Source organism: Protopterus annectens, chromosome 5.part0, assembly GCF_019279795.1.
Source record: "Protopterus annectens isolate FY-2018-M chromosome 5.part0, PAN1.0, whole genome shotgun sequence".
Taxonomy (NCBI): Eukaryota; Metazoa; Chordata; order Ceratodontiformes; family Protopteridae; genus Protopterus; species Protopterus annectens.
In genome coordinates this window covers 1235904135-1235929420 of record NC_056735.1, presented here as the reverse complement: position 1 = coordinate 1235929420, position 25286 = coordinate 1235904135, and the positions used below count along the sequence as shown (strand labels likewise).

The 25286-nt window shown below is 39.3% G+C and overlaps 1 protein-coding gene across 1 annotated transcript in view; it reads right to left on the bottom strand.

The window, feature by feature from the left end:
* LOC122802344 (nucleoporin p58/p45-like) overlaps nt 1-25286 on the bottom strand; it is a 991373-nt gene that overhangs the window by 820380 nt on the left and 145707 nt on the right. Inside the window, exon 4 of the mRNA XM_044071981.1 lies at nt 5748-5830. Coding sequence (XP_043927916.1) covers nt 5748-5830 — 83 coding nt within the window. The remainder of the gene's footprint in view (nt 1-5747; nt 5831-25286) is intronic.

Below are 25286 nucleotides of genomic sequence, written 5' to 3'. Positions count from 1 at the left end.
ATGACATCAGAAAACAACTAATGCTTTGTTCAGAGATACTACTGACTGCCCAATTTTTTTAAAAAAGTTTTTATTTTTATTACTGATGGGCAACAGTAGCAGATTTTAGTAGGGATTTTGACAATATGAATGTAAAAAGGTTTTTTTTGGCAGCTGAGACAATGTCTTGGCTGCCTCTAGTATTAATGTATGGTGCAGTCGTGTAGCGCTTTGCAGTGTCGTCTCACAGCAAGAGATCTCCTGCTTAACTATTGTCTTCTGTGCAGAGCCTACACATCCTCCCATGCATTCGTGGGGGTTTTCTCATGTGCTCCAGTTTCCTACCATGTTACAAAGATGTGTCTGGAGCATTTTTCCCCAGTTCTCTGCTGAAAATTGGCTCATTGCAAGTTGGACTTTCCCAGTAAACAAATGCTAAATAAAATAAAATAAAAAATATTAATGACACTGTTTCAGTCAGTGTATTAAAGAAAAGCACAGCTTTAGTTTAAGTCATGGCAACATCTTTCTTGTATTTTGGTTCATTATACTTTGCAAATTCAACTGTGTTTATGGCATTTAGTTTCCAGTTTTGCACTTACATGCTGGCTTATTTTGTTATGCAGTTTATTTTAATATGTTGTTTCCTTAATTTGAGCCTATACTTTTGGATGACATCATATCATCTGCAACATCTTTGTGTTTGACTGGTTGATAATTTAGTATTTATAGTCCCACACTATGGCACAGTTTACTCTGATGAAGTCTTCGTACTGTTAAGAAGAAAGTGCTCAGTATTTGGTTTTAAACCTTTGTGCAATAAACGTGCAACGTTACAGTCTGGTTTGGTTCCTTTTTTCATGAGAAAAAAATATCTGGCGACACAGTATTATGTCTGGCAAGGGGTCTCTTACATAGGACCTCGCTTGCAGCTAAAGCTTTTGTTTCTCCCATACCTGTACCAAGTAATGGAACACCAGCAGTGGATGTGGCTGACCCCTGAACCAGAGGGCTGTAGACTTGCACAAGAGGGTGACTAGGAGAAAGTTAAGTTGTATGTGGGCCGGCTTAAGACAGCAACAGATTGACATAGGCTGAAGCATGTTTTTGCGGATTTTTTTTTCTTTTTAAGTGCAACTAGACTTGACTGGGGGGGTATTGGGATCCATCATGTCAGGGGAAAATGTCAGCCAGAACAATATATTGACACTATTAAGGGCTAAGGGCAGGAAAACTAGAAAATATAAACTGTTTCCACACAGTAAATACTGATAAACTGCTTAAAATGTAGCAGAAATAATTGTTCTGCAATCTGCACTATCTAGTAAACCATGTACAAAGTTACAATACCAAGATACAATACCAAGAAGCATTCACTTGTCCAAACAGCGAAAAAAAAAATCATATGCCCTTAAATGAACTAGAAACAGCATAAATAAGCATTTTAGAGTTTTTCTTGCCAGAAATGTATACAATTTATATGTGCATACATAAACATTAGGGAAGTTGACTTATGTGGAGGGAGTACATAAGTAATTACAAAGACATGCGTCTGGAGTGTTTCGCCCCGGGTCCCCACTGAAAACTGGCTCATTCCAAGTCAGACTTTCCCGGTTAACAAATGTTAAATAAAATGTTTTTCTAGAGTGTAAATAAACAGAGCTACTAGAGATAGTATTTGAAATTATATGGAATTCAAGCCTGAATCCAATTAAGTTAGGGTGTTCTACTGTAACAAGTGTATGCGTGTGTGTGTTGGTGTTGATCTTGAGACTTTTTTGCATTTTGAAAACAGTTCTGGATTCTGATGACAACAGAACATGGAAAATGAGACGTATTAGGCGAACGGGTACTTGCGTATCATCACAACCACGTTTGCTGGATGAGAAATGGCTGTTTTCCAAGCTGTACTCATGTTGACAAAAGTAGTGGAAAACAGTTGTCAAATATACCTATATCAACAAGAATGGGAGAAACATTTACGGAAAACAAAAGATTGCTTTTAATGGCCAGAGCTATTTCCAAATCAGTGCAGGTACACGCATTGTTTCAATAACGTTCAGGAGTACCGCATTGCAAGTAATCAGAAGTGGACAACACGCCTCTCAACGCCTCAGCTTTTCACATAATGGCCAGATTTTGGTGTCATTTCTAATTTTTTTTTTTTTTTTTTTTGGGGGGGGGTGCTCTCCTCATGAAATTTCTGATTTCCGGGAAAAAGGCAGGAATTTACAAAACCATCAGTGTTGCTGGCAAGTGTAAACTGTGATCTCGGGAACAAAATAGTCTGAGTGCAGGACGACACTGACAGCTATAAACCCCAAAACAGCATATAAACTTCTCCCAGGTTTCACATGCACACAAATATAGTCCAACCTTTGAAATGTCCAAAGTTGCAGTTCCTTAAGGAAATCCTACATTTGGCCTGACAAATCCTAACTTTTCAGCACACGTACGGCTTGGAAAAGAGACATTTCTCCAGTTGAACATGTGGTTGCGATAATACACAAGTACCAGAGAATGTTTGTGGAATAAGTTAGAGACAGTGGTGAAGTATTCAGATAGGAAAAAAATCAAGGTACCATTAGTAAATAAGTGGATGAATACATAAATAAAATAAGATTATAAAGCCTGAAAACAAAAGTTCAGGGAATGAAAAAAAAGTTTTCATTAATGCTTCATACCAACATTTAATACATTTGACCCTTGGAACCCTAAATAAAGAAAGTTGTTTATAAAAGAAAGCAGAAAAAGTTTAAAGAAGTGGACGAAATCAGTGATTTTCTATGCAGCTGGAAAGGGACAAATGAGATATAATCAGCAAAATGAAACGCTATGTAACATTTTCCACAAAGAAGAAACAAATAGTAGGACAAAAATGTTTTAGAACGACTTTTCCGGCAAAAAAATATGGACATGTTATATAGGAGTAAAAGGATGCTACGATGATACAAAACAAAATGGATCAGATTTTGATGGGGGCTATATGGAACGTATGGCAACATGGGTATCAGAAATTACAGTATAATCAAATTATGGGGCTGTACAGTTGTGTTAAGAAAATTTGTACAGAGAAAGGGTATGGAGAGTGAATTGTAAGAAAGAGAATTTTGTTTTGCTGAATGTTGAAATGTAAAAAAAGTATGCTAAAAAGTTTAATAATGCAAAATATGCAATATGTAAAATATTGAATTATGTGATACAAAGTTCCCCTACACTCTCTCACCAATAAAGGGAGACAAAAGACTACCGACTATGGGTAACGATGGCCATAAGCAGCTAAGTACAATACTGTGTTGTGTAACACGATCATTCTGGATTTAAAAAAATGTTTCAGAAACTGAGTATTTCACACAGAGAGGGCACTATTGTAAAGATGAAAATGTCTGATGAACTGGATAATGAAACACTAATATGACGCAGGAAAAGGAAGCAGCTGATAAAATTGCTCTGTCCTTAGAAGCTGCAGTGGTGTACACATGAAAATCAGGATAACAGAGATTGTGTTCCAGTGGCTGTGGAGAACAGCTGGAGAGAGAAACTGACAGGTGTAGCTTCTAAGGAAACCGTTATCATATGGGTGCTTCTACTGAACACAAAAATATTTTACAAGCAGGAAGATCAAGGTCATACAAGCTGTAGCAGCACAGTCAATTAATACTTCACCTCCTTTAAAAATTGCTACACTGGAGAATGAAAAAAAATGTTGGCACTGCAAAGATATATTGTGCAGGACAATACTATTGCACCATTAGGCTTTAAAGCACAGGATGTTCACTCGTATTCAATCTGAGACAGGAACAGTGACTTTTGAATACTTTCGTTAAGTAAACATTTTTGTTACAAAAGGGGAAAAAGACTGTTCCTTTGATTATATTTTTGTACCATTAAATACAAATTTTAAAGAGTGACTTTGGAAAAAGAAATAATTAACTTTTTGTAACAGAATGTGGCACTATGTTCAAATGCAAAAATAAAGTTAAGAGAAATGTATGAACTTGGGCATGGGAAAAGATGGTCATCTTTAAGAGTGTGAGAACAAAATTAAGCATGCACCAAGTGTGATAAATTAAGACTCAGGTGCATTAGTAAATACGTTATTTTTGTGGTTCTGGCATATTTGGTGACGGGATATGATAAACATATACTCTCCAGTGTGGGAAAAGGGACAGTGATTAAGGAATTTTATGTTGAAATGAACAAAACATCATAAAGAACAAGCATAGTTTGACTGTGAGAAGGATGTGCAAAATGTTCAAAAAGGTAGGATAGAATCAGTACCAGACACGAGTAAAATAACATTGTAATAAGGGAAGGTGGGAAAGAATACCCAAATAAAAGAAAATGTTACTTTTGAAAGAAGTGTTGATAATGAAAAAGGGGTGGAAGAGGGTATAATGGATGACGGAATTAATGTTCTTGTACGTCATGCAGATTAGTAATAAATATAATGCATTATAAAATAATGAAAAAGAAAGATGGTCCTAACAGTGGGAATTGCAGGTGCAAAAGACACTACAGTGGCTTGGTTAGTGTACAGGAAGTGCCAAGAAAAAGTGTTTAACACCAAAATAATAGATGAAAAAGGATATCTTACTTTGGGTAAAAAAAAGTGAACGGTTAAAAACTGTCAGTAGACTGGTAGCATTAAATCTGTGTCAATAAATTCAAAATGATTTAATTTGTTTGCTTGATATTCTTTACTTTAATGAAAAGCAAAGGTCACAGTTTGAGATGCTACTAGGAAGAAAGTGTAGACTTGTATGGTCGACACATTCGGAAACTGCAGTTCTGTTCATAGTAACAGGGAAGTGCAAATACTGGATTAGGATGCTTTGTTATTTTAAGTCTGAAAGTCAGAAAAGGTACACAATGCTTAAACAGATGCTAAAAACATCACAAAGTATGTTACAATGTATAGTAAAAAATGGAGTCGGGACCAAAGTTAAATTACTCATCTGAAGGGTGGCACATTCAGGAAGTAACACAATTAATCCAAGCACCTGGGTTGGAAACAAGACCCTTTGGCCTTCTGATATTCAGCATCAAACGTGAGGACTCTACCTGCTGAGCCACTGCCACTGCAGTTTTTATTTCATTTTTACATTTGTTAACCAGATTAAACTGGTCTGGGAACCCCCTTTTCAGCTAGGACCCAGTTTCCCTGATAGCTTTAAAGCAGGCATCAAGCACCATGCTTCTGGGAAGTTGCAGACAAACAGGGTACCACAAAAACTTCCACCCAGGCACGGGGTAGACTTGCAAATCCATACATTCATCTCTCAGAAATTATTCCTGAAGTTGTGAAATATCAACATTAACCACTGAACTATCTTTATTTTAAAATATTAATTATTTTTGCTCAGTATATTTTTAACATACAGCTTTGCAATAGTTTGTAGTTCACCTAAGAGATGACACTGTCAAACTTATCAATGCTAACACAATGAAAAACATCTGTGCATGAAAACAGACAGCAGGTCTGCTAGCAATAAGATCAAGTTAGATTCAAAAATGTTTATGTGGTTTATACAAAGAAACTCCACATATCTGACAAGACACATCTAGAAAAAAACAGTGATGTTACTAATCAATCAGTTTACAAGTGATCAAGACTTGCAAGAAACTTGATTACAAAATTTTAAGTTCGATTCTGCAGGAAAATCGTTATTAGTAATACATGTAAAGCAGAAAGGATGGACAAGACTACAAAGTACACAGAGGTTTCTAACCACTAATCAAAACACTTTCAAACAGTTGTGCTATACCTTCACATTTTCGTGTATGGACTGAAGCTGAGCTGCTAAAGCCACAAAGGTCTGATAAAGCTTCTGCATTGCCAAAGATAAGTCTGCAAAATGAATGAAGCACTGTATTAAAGCAAGAATGTGACCAACTGCAAGCTTGATTATATTCTCAGTAATTACTGTGAAAAGCACATAACGCATTCCAGGAAAAAAAAAAACATTCAATTAGCAACCTGAAGAGCAACTAGAAGATTTTCCAGTCGTGGATAAGCACATCACTATAACTCAACAGCCTACTCAAGGAGCAAACTGAACCATGGTTCATCAGGCAATCTATAATTCTCTAGGCAGAAACCACAAAAAACAGGTCTGTACTATGTACATTACCATCAAGAATAAAGAGTGAGACAATTCACCAAAATTACTGGATATAACACAATCTTTAAAAAGTAACAGGAGTAATGTGTGTTTGTGACGACCCAGTATTTAAGGGAAGTCTAGCTCTATGACATCCTTCATTTACCAACCTACTGGGGTTTTCCTTTGAATTGAAGAGCGGAGCTATATTTGATGACCTTTTACCACCTTTTAAGGGCAGCACAGTGGCATAATAGAAAGTACTGCAATCTCACAGCAAGAAATTTCCTGGTTCACATGGGATTCCCTCTGGGTGCCCTGGTTTCCTCCCACTTTGCAAATACATACAGGTGGATTGGGACCCTAAATTCTCCACAGATGCGAGAGTATGCATGTGTGATGTTGAAGACCTAGCAAACTACTTCCACCCCCACCCCCCATTTGCCTTGTAAACTCTGTAGACAGTGATGTCTGTTTATGGGCCATTTTAGTGTCAGCTTTTAATTACAGAAAAGACCAGCAAATCAGACATCTATCTTTTTCTGGAATCTGCATATTCTCAGCTCTACAAAAATTCCTGAATTTTAATAAAGATCCAAGTCTTCCTAGTTAAGACTGGCCATAAAATGGCTATGGCTCTAAATCCAACTTCAGATCAGTGTAAAGTGGACTACCACAGGGTTCAGTCTTGGATCCTCTCCTGTTTGGTATCTACTTCTCTGAAGTACAGGTTAACACAGAAGGTCTTTGACTAACAAAGTTCACAGATGCCTGCAAACTAGGAGCCATAATAAAAACTCCTAATGATGTGGACATCATCCTACAAAAGGGCCTCACTGAGACAGATGCCTGGTGTCAAAGCCATGGCCTCAAGCTCAATGCCAAAAAGTGCATTGTCATCCCTTTTGGTAAAAACTCTGTACCCATGAACTACCCCACAAAGGCAATAGTCTACTTAACACCAAAAGTGTGATAAGACACCTTGGGACACAGGTGGACAGTAATCTCTCCTTTGATAATCACATCGCCACAGTAGTCAGGAAATCCTTCTACATGGCACACCATCACAAAAGGTTTCTCATCCAGGAAAAAAAGAGGTCATTGTTCCCCTCTACTCATCACTCAGACCCATTATAGAGTACAACGCCCCTTTTTGTATGTACCTCACAAGACATCTACAACTGGAAAGCCACAGAAATACCTCACAAAGAGGATTACCAGCCTCAAACAGATGCCCTATGCAGACCATCTAAAAAAACTCCAGCTTTACTCTGTCGCATATCGCCTACTCAGAGGCTCTCTCTGCCTAACATACAAAGCTATGTCAAACCCAGAGCTGTTGGACATGCTCCACTTAAAGAAATCCCACTCCCTCCGAGCTACACTCTCTAGGGACCTAAACCTTGTCACCACAATAAACAGCACGTCCTGGAGGGATAGATTCCTGTCCCAGAGACTTCCCATACTCGGGAACAAACTACCTATCTATATCAGACAAAGCTCCTCATTAGCACTCAAGAAAAATCTTGATGATTGGATGGGAGATAGGAAATTCACCCCAGGGATCACTTCTGTGGCTCTGCTTGACATGGCTCTGCTTGACAGAGACACAGAAAAATAATAGTCTTGGTTGGCAAAAGCCAAGGCACCGTTTGGCTAGGCTTATATAGGCCCTAGGGCCAATAGCCTAGTACCTACCTATGAACCTATGAAATACATATCTTGGTCTTTTTGTCTCAAATTCTAACTAGAAAATGAAAGTAGATTTTCCCACTTGCTGGTTAATGCTTAATATTTGTTTTAAAATCTTTCTTGCTAAGCCCTGGTGGGTCAATACACTACCTCTACATAAAAAACAAGATCATTGTTGTTTATTAGCACTGTCCAAATAACAATGTGAGCTGCTCTTCTAGCCTTCATCAGTAAAAACGAGCAATACCACATAAATGATACAATTGCTTCTGTAACTTAAAAGACCTAAACTCAGCAATCTACATAAATTTCAGTCAAATGTCATCTCTTAATATAATCCTTCGGTAGATGCAGGACTGCAGAAGCATCTAACCAGCAGTTCAAGATCTTACATTTAAATCACATTTGGACAAAAACATCAGAACAAACCACAAAAGGTTTGGGCAGGAATAAACAAACTGCTCCACCCTGGACAATCCACCAACTCCAACCCCATCAGCTTGTAACCTAAAATCTCCACAGGAAACTGCAAATGTCTAACAGTTTCTTTACTAAGACTATCCAATCACTAGCTAGCCAACTGGCTCCAATCCTGATTCCTCCTTGACCACTACCGCGCACTCTAACTTCCAGCGTGAATCTAAATCAGCCATCAGATATCTAATTAACAAACTAAAACCCACTACCCTAGCAGCTGATCTCCTCCCACCAGAATATCCACAGAAAGCAGCAGATGCCATTGCATACCCTATTTCTATTATTAAAAACTGAAACTTGCCCAAAGCCACCATCCCCTCTATCTGGAAGGTTTCCCACGTTATTCCTCTCCATAAAGGAAGGAACTCATTAGACCTCTCAAACTACAAACCAATAGCCATACTATCACCACTGGCCAAAGTAATGGAAAAATGCGTCCATTACCAACTAATGCACTATCTCACCCAGAATAAACTACTGGCCAACTCTCAGCACAGCTTTAGGCCAAACCACAGCACCACCTCAGCCCTCCTATCCTTCTCCAACTCCATTAACCTCAACCAAAACAATAACAAACCTCAGCTCTCTTCTTAAAACTCTCTAAGGCCTTTGATATGGTTACCCACCAACTACTTATCCTTACCCTGAAGAAACTCACTAAATAACTATGCGTTTAAATGGTTCCAATCGTATCTGACTGGAAGACGAGCAGTATTATGGCAGAATACACTATCCCTCCCGACTACCCATCACACTAGGAGTCCCCCAAAGTTCCATACGAAGACGACTTCTCTTCTCAGTCTTTATCAATGACCTACCCATAATCACTCCCAAGGCCACCTGCATCCAATACTTGGATGACTCCACTTTAATCTGCGCAGCCTCCTCCCCAACTGAGCTTATGTCTCTAACCCAGAATACTTTCAATGATGTTGAAAAATGGTTTGCAAACCGTCAGCTTATTTTAAACCCCAACAAAACTAAGCTGCTATTTTTTTCCCCCACTTGTAAGTCCTTTTCACTATTCTTTACTATAAGATCCAATAATGGCACATTGATATCCCCAGATGTTCACACCAAACTCCTATGGGGTCACAATCGACAATACCCTAAAATATGACACAGATGTCAAACTATCAAACCAGTCAACAAAAAACTGCTCCCTCTATAGGATCAAACCTTTCCTCACTCCATTTGCAAGAACTTCTATCGCTCACTCACACTTACTGTCTACCCTTTCGCTATGCCTTCCCCCTTTTCACCAACTTGAATAAAACCACTCTTAGCTAACTTGCTAGCTGTTACAACCATATTGCTAGATTTGCTACAGGTATGACCTTTAAGACCCACCACTGTCTCAACTTAACTTATCTAGGTTGGCTTGAACTGACTAGTCTTCTCCAATGCAACCAACTTATAATAGCCCATACAGTTCTAAACCACACAGGTAAGACACCAGCACTAAACAAGATCATTAATCCTTACAGCAACCTGAGGTCACTGTGCTCTGCTGAGAAACTGTTGGTTCAAACAACCAAAAGCATAAATGTGGCTGGTGACTATTTGCCAACTCTGTAGGCAAAACTTGGAATTCTCCACCTGCTTTACTTACTCTCCAGCCCTCTCTAACCAAGTTCAAAAAAAGCCTCAAACTACACTTTCAAATGCACTGGCAATGTCCCTGTTCAAAACCCGACTAACACCCACCCACTGATATTGAATAATGTGCCTAGTTAAATCTCTCATTTGACTCTAAGATGTATAATGACATTGCCTTGTGGCATATCTAGAGCTTAAGGAATAAATTCCTTATCTGTGTGAAACCCTGTGTGAGACTCTTAGTTGCCTATACTAATTGTGTCAACCATGTTCTACAAATGTTTGTAACCTTACTGAAGACTGTAAACTATTAATTTGTAAATGTTACTAATGTAAGCTACGAACTTGGAGCTTTTTCCCCCTGGGCCTCCACTGAAAATGGACTTGTATTCAGTCGGACCATCCCGATAAACAAATGTAAAATAAATACTTTTAATATATTTAAAAATTAGGAGTGGGTGTGTAGATATATATATATATATATATATATATACACACACACACACATATATGGATTCAATTTATAATCTTGAAATACTGAAATATTGAATTTCAGTATCTCGACACTATAAAGCCAAAAAATCAAAACACCGAAACCCCAAAAGCACGAAATTCAAAATCACGACTTTTAAACACCCTACACCACACAAACAAATGCACCTTCATCCCCACACTACAACAAACAAAACACATACAAAACACAAATACACAAACCTACCCTACATATAAGCAGGGGGCAATCCCCTCTGCACGTCCCATGTGGGGGGCTGCACCAACCACACCCCCGCTACTTAAATATACTAACTACAAGTACTAACTCCACTAACTCGCACTAAAAAGACAGACAGGAAACCCACCACTACACAATCCACATTCTCCTCACACAAACACACATCACATACGAACAAACACCACCATTGTCAACACTTACACACACACACACACACACACACACTTACCTACGTAACCTACACCTACAACTTCCCAACACACTAACATACACTAAAATCCCTACCCAAAACCCTTAAAATATAAACACTTACCTGAATCTCCAGCTATCCATTCACACAGCGCACTACCATAACCGCTGAGCCAACATTTCCGGATTTGATTATCTGGGCTTTCGCTATTTTAGTCTTGAATTACTGAAATTCGATATTTCAGTATTTCGAGATTATAAAGTGAACAGATACAGATTTTTTTAACTCTATCAAGGCCACTAAAATTTGAGGAAAACTTTAAAATTATGGAGAGAAAGCACTGTACACAAGGATAAAACTATCCTCTAAATATCTTGAAATGGCTACAAATATCAGTTGGACCCGTTTACAAAAGGGACTGCTTCACTTAGTTTCTGTAAAACATAATTCAGGACAGTCTTGGAGGTTAGTATAAAGATATCATGAGATCTCTAACTTACATATACTTGATAAAATACAGTTGTGTTACAACCTGCCATACCCGTGGATATCCAAATAGGGTCACTGCTGCAAAAGTATTCATATATATGGGAAAATAAGACACAGGTTGACCTCCAACAGACCAGACTAACTCCCAGAGCTTAATGTAAATCTGAGCATAGGCTGAAATTCCCTTAAACAGAGGTACACTCCTGCATTCTATAGAAAAGAGATGCCAGCTTGTGAAACCTGCTGTTTGGTTTGCCAGTAAGCCTTGCAGACACCATGTCCTATGTACAAATGAGATGACTAATGCAAATGCATGGAGTCTGCCTTGCTGAATCCTACCTGCTAGTGCTAGGCTTTTTTTCTCAAACAACTGTACTAAGTCCATCATAAGGTCACTAGTGCAGCAGTATTCCTAACAATATGGACTCCCATCTCTCCCAAAAAATGGGGGAGAAGATTTTCCTACTCTTGGGGTGCTTCCTCAAAGGATAACCTGGAAGGCCACCAGTCCAAACCAAGGTCTACCCTTCAACAGATTATCCATATTTCAATACTTGGAAAGTGTATTAACAGATAAATATCTGGCACAGTCACAGATGGCTTGGGACAAAACCTGACTGAAAAAAAGATGCCGAAGTGGAGGCTGCACTGCTCTGGTAGAATCTGCTCTCAGGAGTTCCACCAGAGGCCTGATTTTCTTTTCATAGCAGAAGACAATGCAGCTCACCAACCACTTAGAGAGTACCTACTTAGAAACCTCTTTGCCCTCCTCGTGATTAAAACTGGTTTGTTTACCAGATGGACTTTGCCTTTTCTAAGTGGTATTGCAACTGCCTGTAGACATTTAAAAATGCAGAATCTCACCCTCCTTTATGTGGTTTTTGTTAAGACTACTGACAGCTGTACCAAATGGTTAAGGGATATGCCCACAGCAGTCCTGGCAAAGTTACTATTTGTCCAAAGACTGACTGTTAATGACATATTTGTCATTAGTGTGTCATGGAACCTTCCTAAGGGAAACTGCCACCAAGATGACAGACTTTCAACACAAAATCTGAGTGTCACTGAAGCTGTTGCTTAAAATGGGTCTGAAGACAGCTACTCCAGGATGAAATTCAAGTTCCAAAAAAATGGGGTGGTTCTTCTAGGGGACTGCAAGTGACTCACTCTGCTTAGGAGTAGCTAGACCAATGTCTCTCCTGTCATGGGGGAGTATAATGCGACGAAAGCAAATGCGACTTTAAGCATGCAGCTTTAGAAATCAATAAGGCAGCCTTGTTCCAAAGAAATCTGACAAATAAACAAGTACACTTTTGTGCAGGAACATACCATAATGTTAAAAAATGTTCACTTTTGCAATAATGACTCCTGGAATTTCAGCTGCGAAAGGCTCAATGATAAGTATTCTTTGCCACTCAATTTGGCAGATGTCCTGTCCCCTGGACATCAGTGGTATAAGAGTGGCATCTGCCTGTTGTCGCCTCTTGTTCATTCTAATCTTCTTTCTCCAAATAAAGAACAGGTCTGGAGTCAAAATACTGACTGTCCTGGAGGTAAGAATCTCTAGAATTACGCACAGCCCAAAATTCTTCAAGCTGCCTCTCTACGGCATAGGTCAAAATGGTTATTTTAATGCAACTTCCAAGATAGCTACACACTGAGTAACAAGAGTTTTAGACCTCCTAGTGTGAAAACAAAAGTGACAAAAATCAAAGGTCAAAATAAAAAAAAGGCTAGCTGAATATTTGACTGCTCAGCAAGAGATGTTCCAAAAAATAATAGAATTAGGAGACAGAGCACTCAGGCAAGACCTGAGATTTTCAGGTATACCATAGAAGCTGCTGCATTCATTTTATGAAAGCACAAATAAGCAAATGGACTGGTATGCCACATCAGGAACAGTTAGTTGAAAGGGCACATCAACTGTATGCTCCAAACCTAGCTATAAGAAAGCAAACTAGATCTTTAAGGGTAAGGATGCAATCCTACCAGCAGGAGGAGCTGATTCTGACAAAATTGTGGCAGAAGGACAAAATACTAGAAGTGGGAGACAGCAGAGAGTTTGTGGAGAATGGTTTACTCATTGTACACCAGGCAAAAGAGAAGTAAATTCATTTCACTAGTCAGAGAATGTCGAGACGCAGGTGCGAGATTCAAACTGTATCCAGCTGTCTTCAAGGTATTCTTCCCTGGCGGGACAAAATCATTTTTTGATTAAGTGCATGCTAAGGTGGAAATACAAAAGTTTGTTCAACAAAAAAACAGGAGATTCTGTTTCTTGTTCCTCTGCTAATAAAGACCACAGATAGACTCCACCAGTGAAACCTTTTCCAGTATTTCAACGGAAAATGTTGGAAAGATGGAAGGAAGCATGAGGCTTGACTAGAATTACTGAGAGCATGTTGGAAATGAAGCAGAGACAAGATTTGGGTGATTGAGAAGAACAGTAATACAATCAGGAATTTAATGTGGGATTACAATGCAATAATTATATTTGTGAAATATGACAGAACATGAAAGTCTGGAAATATTGGACTTTTTCAAAATGTGTTTGATGGTTGGGTAGAAGATTCAAGTATGTGCCCTACTTCATATCAAGGTTTGGAAAAATGTTTTGGGGAAGGGAAAACAGGGGAAAACAACTGTAAGTAAATAAGACACTTTATATAACACTTTACATATAACACTTTATAGTACTGTATATGTGGCCCATGATTTTCTTTGCATGTTATTTTGAAGTGTAATGGGGACTGTAAATAGGTGCCGTTTTTCTTTATCTCCCCTCTTCTCTTTCTTCTTGTACAGTTTTGAGAAACATAAGTAATAAAATGATTAAAAAAGGGAGCCCGGTTAAAAAGGCATGACAAGGTTCAAATGAATGCACTTTTTTTCATTCATGGGGAAATGACTGATTAAGGACCTTTCTTTTAGGAGGGGCCGCAAGCAAATGTAAAGAAAAAGATCAGAGAAACTGGCTAGGACATCATATTGTCTGAAAACAATCAGGGGTTCTCACAGGTGTGACGGCTTCTAAGATAAAAAAAAACAGACTTGAAGTTCTCTTTTTTTAAATGCAATGGTGACAGTAATATAAACAGGTGCTTTTGTTTTTGTGTTTTTTTTTCACCATTCTTCTCTTCTTTCTTTGTTCATTTTAAGAAATGTAGGCACTGCAATGAAAAAAAGAAGAAGAGGGGAGCAGATGGGGAAGAGCTGAAGGGTCTGGTTAAGAGATAATGACAAAAGAAAAATCAGGGTGATTTTCCCATGTTTGCATAGGGAAATAACTGGGTTAAAACCCTAGGCATTATCCAGTAACAAGTTTATTACAAAGCATGCAAACGAAAAAGAATATTGAATATTGTTAGTTTTTTTTCTGATAAACAAGGTACCCTCACAGCAGTTTTATGTCTAGTTTGCATGTCACTAGAACACAATCTGATAAAGAGAAATGGCTCGGAGAAAGTGTTTACTGAAAGCATCCAAGTGTTTCCTCAACTGGGAGAACTATAAAGACCTACAGAATCAAACACTTACTAAAAGCACAGGCGATACTGATAGATATTATATTGCATTAAATATTTTTCCCCAAAACAATTATAAAAGTATGCTTTTATTAATACAAGGTTTTGAAATAATGCTCGTTCTTATATCTTAAATATAAGGTTTGAAATAAATGTTTATTTCTAAAAAGCAGAAACTGCAAGGCTATTTTTAACTATTGCTGTTCAATGTGCTTAATCAAGCATGAAATGCAGAGTTAATAATGTAGTGAAGCAAACAGCTAAGTGTCTAGACACCTGCAAAAATAATTTATGATGAAACATGATTAGCTTTACTGTAAATATGTTTGTCTTGTTGTGGGCTAAACATAACTATAAATGGCATCCTATTATAATAATATTTGGAATATACAAAGAAGGAAGTTCATAAGTTCATAGGTAGGTACTAGGCTAACACCGTAGGGCCTATACAAGCCTAGCCAAAAAGGTACCCTGGCTTTCGCCACCCAAGAAAATTATTTTCCTGTGCCCATGTCGAGCAGAGCCACAGAGGTGATCCCTGAGGTGAGTTTCCCATTTCCCATCCAATCATCAAGATTTTTCTTGAAGAATGCTAATGAGGAGCCTTGTTTGATATAGATAGGTAGTTTGTTGCAGAGTATGGGAAGTCTCTGGGACAGGAATCTATCCCTCCAACATGTTATGTCTATTGTGGTGACAAGGTTTAGGTTGCTAGAGCGTGTAGCTCTGAGGGATTGGGATTTCTTTAAGTGGAGTATGTCCAACAGCTCTGGGTTTGACATAGCTTTGTATGTTAGGCAGAGATCGCCTCTGAGTAGGCGATATGCGACTGAGTAAAGCTGGAGTTTTCTGAGACGGTCTGCTTACGGCATCTGAGGCCGGTAATCCTCTTTGGGAGGTATTTCTGCGGCCATTCCAGTTGTTGTAGATGTCTTGTGAGGTACACACACCAAAAGGGGTGTTGTACTCTATAATTGGTCTAATGAGTGACGAGTAGAGGGGAACAGTGACCTCTTTTTTCCTAGATGAGAAACCTTTTGTGATGAGGTGTGCCACATAGAAGGATTTCATGATTCCTGTGGTGATGTGATCATCAAAGGAGAGACCTACTGTCCACCTGTGTCCCAAAGTCTCATCAAACTTTCAGTGTTAAGTAGACTACCACCTATGTGGTAGCTCATGGGTACAGAGTTTTTACCAAAGGGGATGACATTGCATTTTTTGGCACTGAGCTTGAGGCCATGACTTTGACACCAGGCATCTGTCTCACTGATGCCCTTTTGTAGAAAGTCCACATTGTTGGACGTTTCAATTATGGCTCCTAGTTTGCTGTCATCTGCAAACTTCGTTAGCAAAGATCAACTGTGTAAGCCTGTATTTCAGAAAAGTAGATACCAAACAGGAGAGGACCCAAGACTGAACCCTGTTGTACTCCACTTGTCGGAAGTCGGATTTGGAGTCTGCAGCCTTCACATTGTGGGTTATGCCAGTAAGCCAGTTGGCAACCCATCGTGTGACATAGGGATTTATTCCTAGTTTAGTGAGTTTATAATTCCAGAGTAGGGGATGGTGTCAAAAGCCTTGGAGACATCTAGACAGGCTGTGTGAGAACCACCTTACCCTCGTCTACAGCTTTGGTGACTGCTTCAAAAGAAGTCAATCCAGTTTAGGAGACATGATATGCCTTTTTCAAACCCAAACGTGGTGGGGACAGAGTTTGGAGATTACCAATATCATTGTTTATAAGTTCCATGATGATACGTTCCATGGCCTTGCAGACCAGGCTCGTTAGGCTAATGGGGCAGTAGTTCCCAGGGTCCGTGGTGGCTCCCCCCTTAGTGAAGTGGGATAACCGGCGCTGTGCACCATTCAGTGGGCACAAAGCCTGAGGTGAGGCTATGATTGAACATGGTGCTTAAGTGGGGTGCCAGTTCATTCTGTAGTTCATATAGAACTGGGATGTCAGGTCCCATGGATTCTATGTTTTTGGCTTTGGAGAGTGTGTTTTTTACCTGTGCAGCCATGATTACAGGAACTTTACATTCTTCCAGTATAAGATGAGCCCTTGGGGGGGGGGGGTAAAGTAAGCACTGAACTAATCTGCCAGGATGTTGGCAATATCAGTTGGTTCTGTATATTTAGTGCCATTGTGCTGCAGCTCAGAACAGATCTGAGTGTTGCCATTGAGATTCTTGACATAGCTATAGAATGCTTTGTGGTGGTCTTTAGAATCAGTGGCGATTTTGTTTTCATAACTAGCTTTGGAGGATTTTATGAGGGATTTCAGCTTCTTACTGAGGTTGACCAGGGAGTTCTTCCAGACATGGGATTTTACTCTTTTTTGCAACAGTTTCTTTCTTCTGTTGTAGTGTTTGTTTATGGGAGGGGACCACCAGATTGGCTTCCTTTTTTGGAGGACAGCATCTTGGTTCTGTTAAGGGATAGCACGATCCACGCACTTGTGCAAGTGCTTATAAAGTGCATTTGTGTAGGATTCAGTCGTCGTACCTCTATTATCCATCTGCATGGGTGTCGTGAAGTTTGCCACTTCTGTCTTAAGAAGCATGAATTTGGCTTTGGAGAAATTTTTTACGGTGGTTTCCCTAATGGGGGTGAGGGCAGGATGTGGATGTCTAGGCTGATTAGCTTGCGGTCAGATCTGGCCAACGAGGAATTGAGCTCTGGTGTGGAACACTGGTCACCCATGTTGATAATGACCAGGTCTAGGACACTGCTGCCCCTGGTGGGTGTGTTATAAGTTGATTCAAGGCATTGGAATTTATGAATTCCAGAAAACGTTGAGCAAAAGATTTGGTACATGAGTAGTTTTCCCAGTTAATGATGGGATAGTTGAAATCGCCCATTATTAGGGTGTTGGGTTGTACCCTAATATTCTCCAGTGTATCAAGAAATGATGATTAGGAATCCTGGGTCATGGTGGGGGATCTGTAGCAAGTTACAATTTGGACTGTGGTCTTGCCCAGAGTTGGTTGCACTTGGATAATCTCGGATGCATTATGCTGAGCAACTAGCCTGGAGGTGAAGATATCCTTAATGAATATGGACACACCTCCTTTAGTGTTTCGGTCCAGGTTAGGTGGCCGAAAGGTGTGGTATGAATTATAGCCTGGTAATGCAGGCGTGCTCTCTGAAGCCATGAACCAAGTTCACTGTCACTGCACAGATGTCAATGTTCTCCATTTTAAGGAGTGCCTCGAGTGAATACATTTTGAGGTTTAGACTTCTAGCATTGAGTAGCATTACCCTCAGATTTTGGTTGCTTTACTGGTTATGGTGGTGAATTTGTCATTTGAACCTTGCCTAAAAAGGCACTACAGGGGTGGCAAGAGCCTTAGCCAGAATCCGGAATCCCAAGGGCGACAGGCGCAGGCCATCTCTGGCAAAGCATAGTGGTCTGTCGATCATGTCATCCCAGGCAGACAGATACTGGATCCCCTTAAAATTACACCAGAAGCTTAGCCAATTGTTGAAATCAATCATTTTGTCCTTGTACTGTGGTATCATTGTGGGTGATGGCAGGATGCTACTCAGAGCTAGGGTCATACCTGCCTGGGCTACAAGATCATAGAGCTACTCCAGGTCTCTTTTCATGTAGTCTAGGGAGGTACATCTCAGGTCATTCACACCAACATGGACAATGACAGAGTCATATTTGTACTTATTGTGGAGTGACCAGAGTGCGTGTATTATGTGGTGGATCCTGGCACCTGACAGGCAGCTAACAGTAACTTTCTCTTTGTTTAGCCTGGTGAGTGGAACATCAGTGTGTCTGACTATAGAGTCAACTATGACTAGAGTGTTGGGTACATTGTTGTGCCTTACGGGCTGTGATTGAGTGGCACAATGAGTTTGTGAGCTGTGTCTCATTTAGGTTGTGTTAGGGGGGTGGAGGTTAAATGCGTTTCTGCTTTAGAGGTCTCTGTTGCTTGAGCAGATTTTCATTGAGAGCCTCCGCAAAGGTAGATGTGTGTTTTGTGTTGCTGTGTGTGTGTTTTGGTGGTGTAGGTTTTGAGGGACTATGTGATGAGTGTGGTATGGTGCAAGTGTTAACCTTCTCCTCTTGACTGTCTAGTCCAGTCTTGGGTGAAGAGAGCTTAGCTTACAGTTTGGCTATATAAGTGCATCTCTCACAGGTTTGTAGTGTTGGGTGGTAGGAGGAGAGGGTTGTCTGTGTACATGAGGCAATTGCTGCATTGCCCCAAGATGCCCAGATTCATCAGGTAGACAGGAGAAAATACTGGGAGCTGACCCTTAGTCATGCCTGGATAGCTGGTTATTTATTAAGTACTAAAAACTGTTTTCCTCTAGACAAGTGAGGAAATTTGAGTGCTGTAGTAATTTGTAGCTTATTTAGTGCTTACGAGTACTGAACAAGTGCTGAGCTCAAAGAAACAGATTTGAGTGCTAAAACTAAAAAAACTGGCTAGTTCTAAGGGACAATAACAGGAATAACAGGGACCTTTTGCAAAGTCTTCAGTTACAGCAATGAAGAAGATAATTGAAGAAGAACATGTAACAGAAATCAGTCATGCAAACCACAAGGACACAAAAACATCTGCTGCTTTGAAAAGTGTAAATAAAATGGACATTGTTTTCTCTTCTTCAGAGACGTATTGATCAAGTGTGCATTGATCCTGTTCATTTAGAAGCAAAGACTTTGTTCTAGCTATAACAGAACTGAAATAACTCTGACCGTCTTAACTGCTTGGCAAGATTTTGTACTGATACAATAAATAATGGATTACAGTAGCATGTTGTCCGTCTGGTCACTTCTGCCATTATAAAATTTAACAGATACTGTGCATCTTAGCATGACTAACCTTTCTTTTTTGTTAACCATAGCCTGGCTGTTTAGCCATCAACTTCAAGCTTCAATATTTGAAGATGTACACAGTCTTGTGTGTTATTATTAAGCTAATAGGTTTTAGGAGTTTTTTTTGGGGGGGGGTTGTTTGTTCTATTCGAGGGCTTTAAAAAAAACAAAGTTATGTAAGATGTGGCACAGGCGCATATGGATATGACAAGAAACAACTGTATAAAAAAACAACCTGCCCAACAGTATACACATGCAATATAAAAGCAGGAACTGGACATTTAAAAAAGTGGATATACATAAAAGGTGGTAATAACTATAAAAGAAAATGCTTTCCATAATGTCTTTCGATCGGAATGGTCTTACAGATAAATATAAAAAACAGAGTATGAATTAAATAAAAAACGTGGAGTGCAAATAGCTATGCTGCAGGAGACGCAGCTAGACAGAACTGAACATGTGAATTTGATAAAGAAACGTTCTCAGGATGGTTATTCAGTGAAACATCTAGGGCAAAGGAAAAGAGGAGTACTTATATTAACTGCAACAGGAGCTCCAATAGTGACAGAAGAGGGAAAATTATAATAATGTGAAGTACACAGTACTAAGGGGCTACTAGCTAGGGAGGAGAATTACACTGGCATGCATTTACATTCCTCCTAAAACTGCTATAACGGAGCTTAAGAAAATTGTGGGAGAAATGATCACCTTTCAGCAAGGATTATTATTTATAGGTGAAGACCGGAATTTGGTTTGCAACAGTGAAGATATGTCTGGGGAGCCTAGAAGGGAAAACAAAACAAAGGAGGGTAAGATTTTTGAAGAGATTTATGAAAATGTTTGGCATGGAAGATATAAATGCAGAAATTCAGTACTAGGAGTTCTGAGCGAATTTACATATTACTCACAGAGAAACAAAAACTGGGCTAGGCTAGACAGACTTCATATCTCACAGGAACATGTGCATTTAATTGAAGGTCTTGAAACACACCCAATAACTATTTCAGATCATGCACCAATAATAATAAAAACGCAAGGTAAAACAAAAACAAGACACTGGAGGCTTTTCCACCTATCAGATGAAAAGCAGAATTTAAGGAATGGGTTTTGGAATTAATTCAAAAGCTACTAGAGAAGATAGAATTTTCTTTTGAAAACATAGCTAGAGAGTGGGATAAAATTTAAGTGGAGTTTAAAACTACGATGGAAATAAAAGAAAGGGAGACTTGGTTAAAAAGTAACAAGAATTATTTAGAAGGATTGACAAAGGTTAAAGTATTGCAAAATAGGGGGCTATCTCAGAGAAAGAAAAGGAGCAACTGCAGAATGCTGAACAGAAAGTAAGGGATTACCTCAGTAACATGCAGGAGTTTAGAAAGTTTACTGTTAAGCAACTGCTGTTTTTTAATAGATAATTCTAGAGCACAAAAACTTTTACAACTCAGGCAACAGAAAGTGGAAAGGGCTGTCACCAAGCTTAAGCAGCCTATAACAAGGAAGATAACATGAGATCCTGTAGAAGTATTAGAAATATTTTTGAAATTATATGAAAGTTTCTAAAAGCAGAGAAATATGGAAATCAATAAAATGTACAAATGGACATATTTATGGAAGAATTAAATATGCCAAGGTTAGAGGTGGATGAGGCTCAATTACTAACAGGATAGGAGGGGATGAGATAAAAATGGCTATATATAACTAATTTACTGGAAAGTCCCCAAGAACAGATGGCATTCCTGTGGAAGTTTGAAAGTTAGGAGGGAAAAAGCTGATAAAGATATAGAAGGTTTTGGTTAACAGTATTTTAAGAGGGGAAGTACCAGCATCCTGGAAGAAGGAGGTGGCAACAGTAATACCTAAAGAGGGTGAAGATCCATCGGATCCAGCTTTATACAGGCACATTTCAATACTAAACCATGATTAGAAAGTGCTTATGTCTATGATGGCTAAAAGAATGGCAAAAGTGACTTCTGGATAAATGTGATTTTGTGGAGGGGAGCCAAACATTTGACAATATTAACAAAACACTGATGATCCAGAAGGAAGCAGAATGTAAGAAAAGACCACTTTTATTGGTGGGTCTTCATGCAGGGAAGCATCTGACAGAGTAGACTGGGATGTCATGATACAATTATAAGGTTAATTAGAATATATGAGGGATGGGGGGTGCAAATTAAAGTTGGTGGGGTCCTCTCCGATGATTTCTGCTTGAGTAGAGGAACCAGGGAGGGTTGTCTGCATTATATTTAGACCTACTGGCAAAGAAAATAATGGACTCAGAAATTCAAGGATATAATTAGTATGGTAGTCAGGAAAAGATGGCGCCATTTGCAGATGATATTTTATACAGGACAAAACCAGAAAGGGACATTACACTGCTGTGGAACATTTTAAGATGGTGTCAGATCTTCTCAGGATACAAAATTAACGAAGCTAAAACAAAAACTATAGCAGTAAATTATGCACCCACACACAAATTGGTCCAACAATATCTATATTTACGGGAACATGATAAAATGAAGTATTTAGGAGTATGGATTAGAAAAGACTCTGTTGTGGCAGCAAAGGATATGTGGGAAGAGACTAAACAGAAGATGATACAAAAATTGAGAAACTGGAAGCTTTGTTATATGCATATGGATACTAAGATACAAACCGTTAAAATGTTTTAGTCCCTTTAGTCTTATACAAGTCAGGCATATTTCTCAACCAGAGGAGAAGCTGTGGATACCACTAATAAAAAAAAAAAAAGTTGAAGTATTTTATCTGGGAAGGGAAGACAGCAAGAGTCAAGTGGGATAAGCTGATTCTTCCAATAGAGCAAGGCTGACTAGGATTACACAATTTGAATGGGGTATTTCAGAAAAACACAGTTAAGGCTCTTATACCAGAAGCATAAAACTATAATTCAAAGTGGAAAGAAATGATGCTGGTACAGGAAGGAAGCTCACAAAATATGGAGAGCATGGGATTCTGGAAGCAGACTCGTAAGGAGAACAACAACAATCATACAGAGTATTATATTCAGAAAATAGCAGGGAGTATTCTAAGAACCAAACCAGCATGAGAATGGAGAAGAGAGATTTTGCCAATAGAGATGACTGTGGTCAGGGACACAGATAATACGCAAGAAAGGGGTGGAATTTATTGAAGAAAACTGGCAAAGGAACCAAGGTATTGGAAACAAATAGCTAGAAAGGGAAAGACAATACAATGGGAAGAGGCAAAGAACTGATTTGGACTGCAGGTTAGAGATTGCCTTCCCTTTCAAGGACTGATATCAGAGTGTAGGCAGAGAAAGAAATAGGGGGACTCCTGAATAAAAGATCAGTACTGATAGAATTTTTAATAGAATCTATAACAGAAGCGGACATTAAAAAGGAATAGAATATAAAATATTGCATAATTATAAGAATCAATCACAGAAGCTTGGAAAGAGACTGAATAAGTAATTCACTTAGAGACAATGGGGAGATATATGTATATCTCACAAATACGCAACAATGGCTAGAAGATTTAGGAACTTTGCCTGGTAGTGTTTACATAGGTATTTTTATACCCCAAGTAGACTCCAAAGAATTTTTCCTCAGATGGATAGCAAATGTTGGAGGTGTGATGGGCAAGAAAGAGGTAGCTGGGGACATGTTTTTTGGGAGTGTGCTGAGCTGGCAGACTTTAGGGATTCCCTGCAGACCATTCTGTTGGAGGTGTTGGATGAGCGGATTGGATTGACTGAGGAGAAGATTTTTCTTGGGTTATGATACAGAATCGGAATTACCTAGAAGCCTTGCGGAGTCTAATTATGGTGGCTGCCAGAAAAGCAATTAGTAGAAAATGGAAATCAAAGTCTAGACCAACTTTACTAGAAGCAGTGAATAGATTTAGAGAGATAAAACAACTGGAACTGGGATCTTTAGGATCATAGGATGGTACCAGGCTAATGGCCCCAGGGCCCTTCTAAGCCTACCCAAGAGTTTATCCCCAAAAAGAAACCTCAGTCAGCACCTGTCGCCCCTGTCAATGAAGGACACAGGTGGAACCCCGGAGACAAATTTGTGGTTTCCCATCTACCCATCAAGGTTGCGCTTGAAGTGGGTCAGCGAGGTGCTCTGTTTGACACGTATGGGAAGCAATTCCAGAGACGGGGCAGCCTCTGGGAGACAAGCCTCTCTCTCCAGCAGGTTTTGTTGAAGTCGCATATTAGATTCAGGCCTTTTAAGAGGGTAGTACATTAGGAGTTAGACTTTAGGATATGGAGCATCTCTAGTAGGTCAGGGTCTGAGATTTAGAAAGGGGAAGGAGCAAATTATATAGGAAAAAATGGAAATTGTGGGAACAATATATGCAGAGCAGGAACGAGGTTTAAGAGGCAGGATTTGAATGAGTCATATAATGCTTAACTGACAATGAGTGGATAGACAAGTGATGTATGTTTGCAACTACAGTAGTTTCAATGGTGTCGGTGATGTATACTGTTTGCAACTAAAGTGGTGTAACTTTGTTTTTCATTTAAATAAATGTCAGACTGCCTATGTCATATGTGAAAATTTAATATAGATGTTTGTTGGAAACAAAATGGAGATTGATGCCTGGTTAAGGTACCAGACAGGGAAGGCAAAGAGGAAAGTGACTATGGTACCCTCCCTAACCTGCAGGAAAAAGAAAGAGAAGGGAGATGGCACAGAAATGGTAGTGTAACAGTGAACATAAACATGCCTCTACAGTTATAAATCCTATACAACCGTACTATGCTCATCATCTGTCTCACTGCTGCAGCAATGACACTTGGGAAGTCTCCCAAAGTTAATGGAAAAGTGGCTGGATAGCCCTCAGTGAGAAGGGGCTCTAGGAGGCCCTGTAGGATGGATGTTGCAAACCCTGCCCTTTCTCTACCAGGGATCTCAAGGTTATACCACTTAAAGAAGGTGTGGACTAATGGTTAGTCCAAATGATTAATAGCTTGAGTGCTACTCCCACTGAGAAAAACAGTGAAGTGGGCTCTTAACTTGTCTTGCTATGAATTGTGAAACAGAAACAAATAAAGTACAGGAGACATTTTGATATAGTCTGTTAGGAAACATGCTTCCCCTTCTTTCCCCTTTGCAAAGGGGATGAACAGCTTTGTCTTACTTCTTTGCTTTGATCAAGTAATATCTCACTTGGAAATGTACGGCAAGGGACTGAAATCCTTTCCTTGTTTTGTGGGTTAGGAGGGGGGGATAAAGAGGGTTTAAGGAATGCCTTTTTGTACATTAAAGCTTACAGTTCTGAAATACGACTGGCACAGCTCACTGCTATTAAACTAGTTTTCTATGTCAAAAATGTTAGCAGCAGAGAAGCAGCTAGCTCAGAGGATGTTAAAGGAAGCTTTTATATGGGGAAAAAAACTTGGGGTGCTATGGTACAGTTAACCCTTTTCTTAGTGGTTTCAAATGAGGACCCCCTTAAAGAATTATTTCACTGGCACAGTGTGTGCAAATACATGTGTTTGTCAGGGAAGGTGAGATTCAAAGTAGACAGGCTTAAATGGCCAAAACATGTACCTTCAATGAAACTTAGGATAGCGATGACTTATAAAGGTCTGACTGGAAGTCAAGGATCATAGACACCAAAGCATCAGCCAGGTCCTGACCTCTGCTTTGTAGCTTTAGGGAGAAGCTTTTCACTT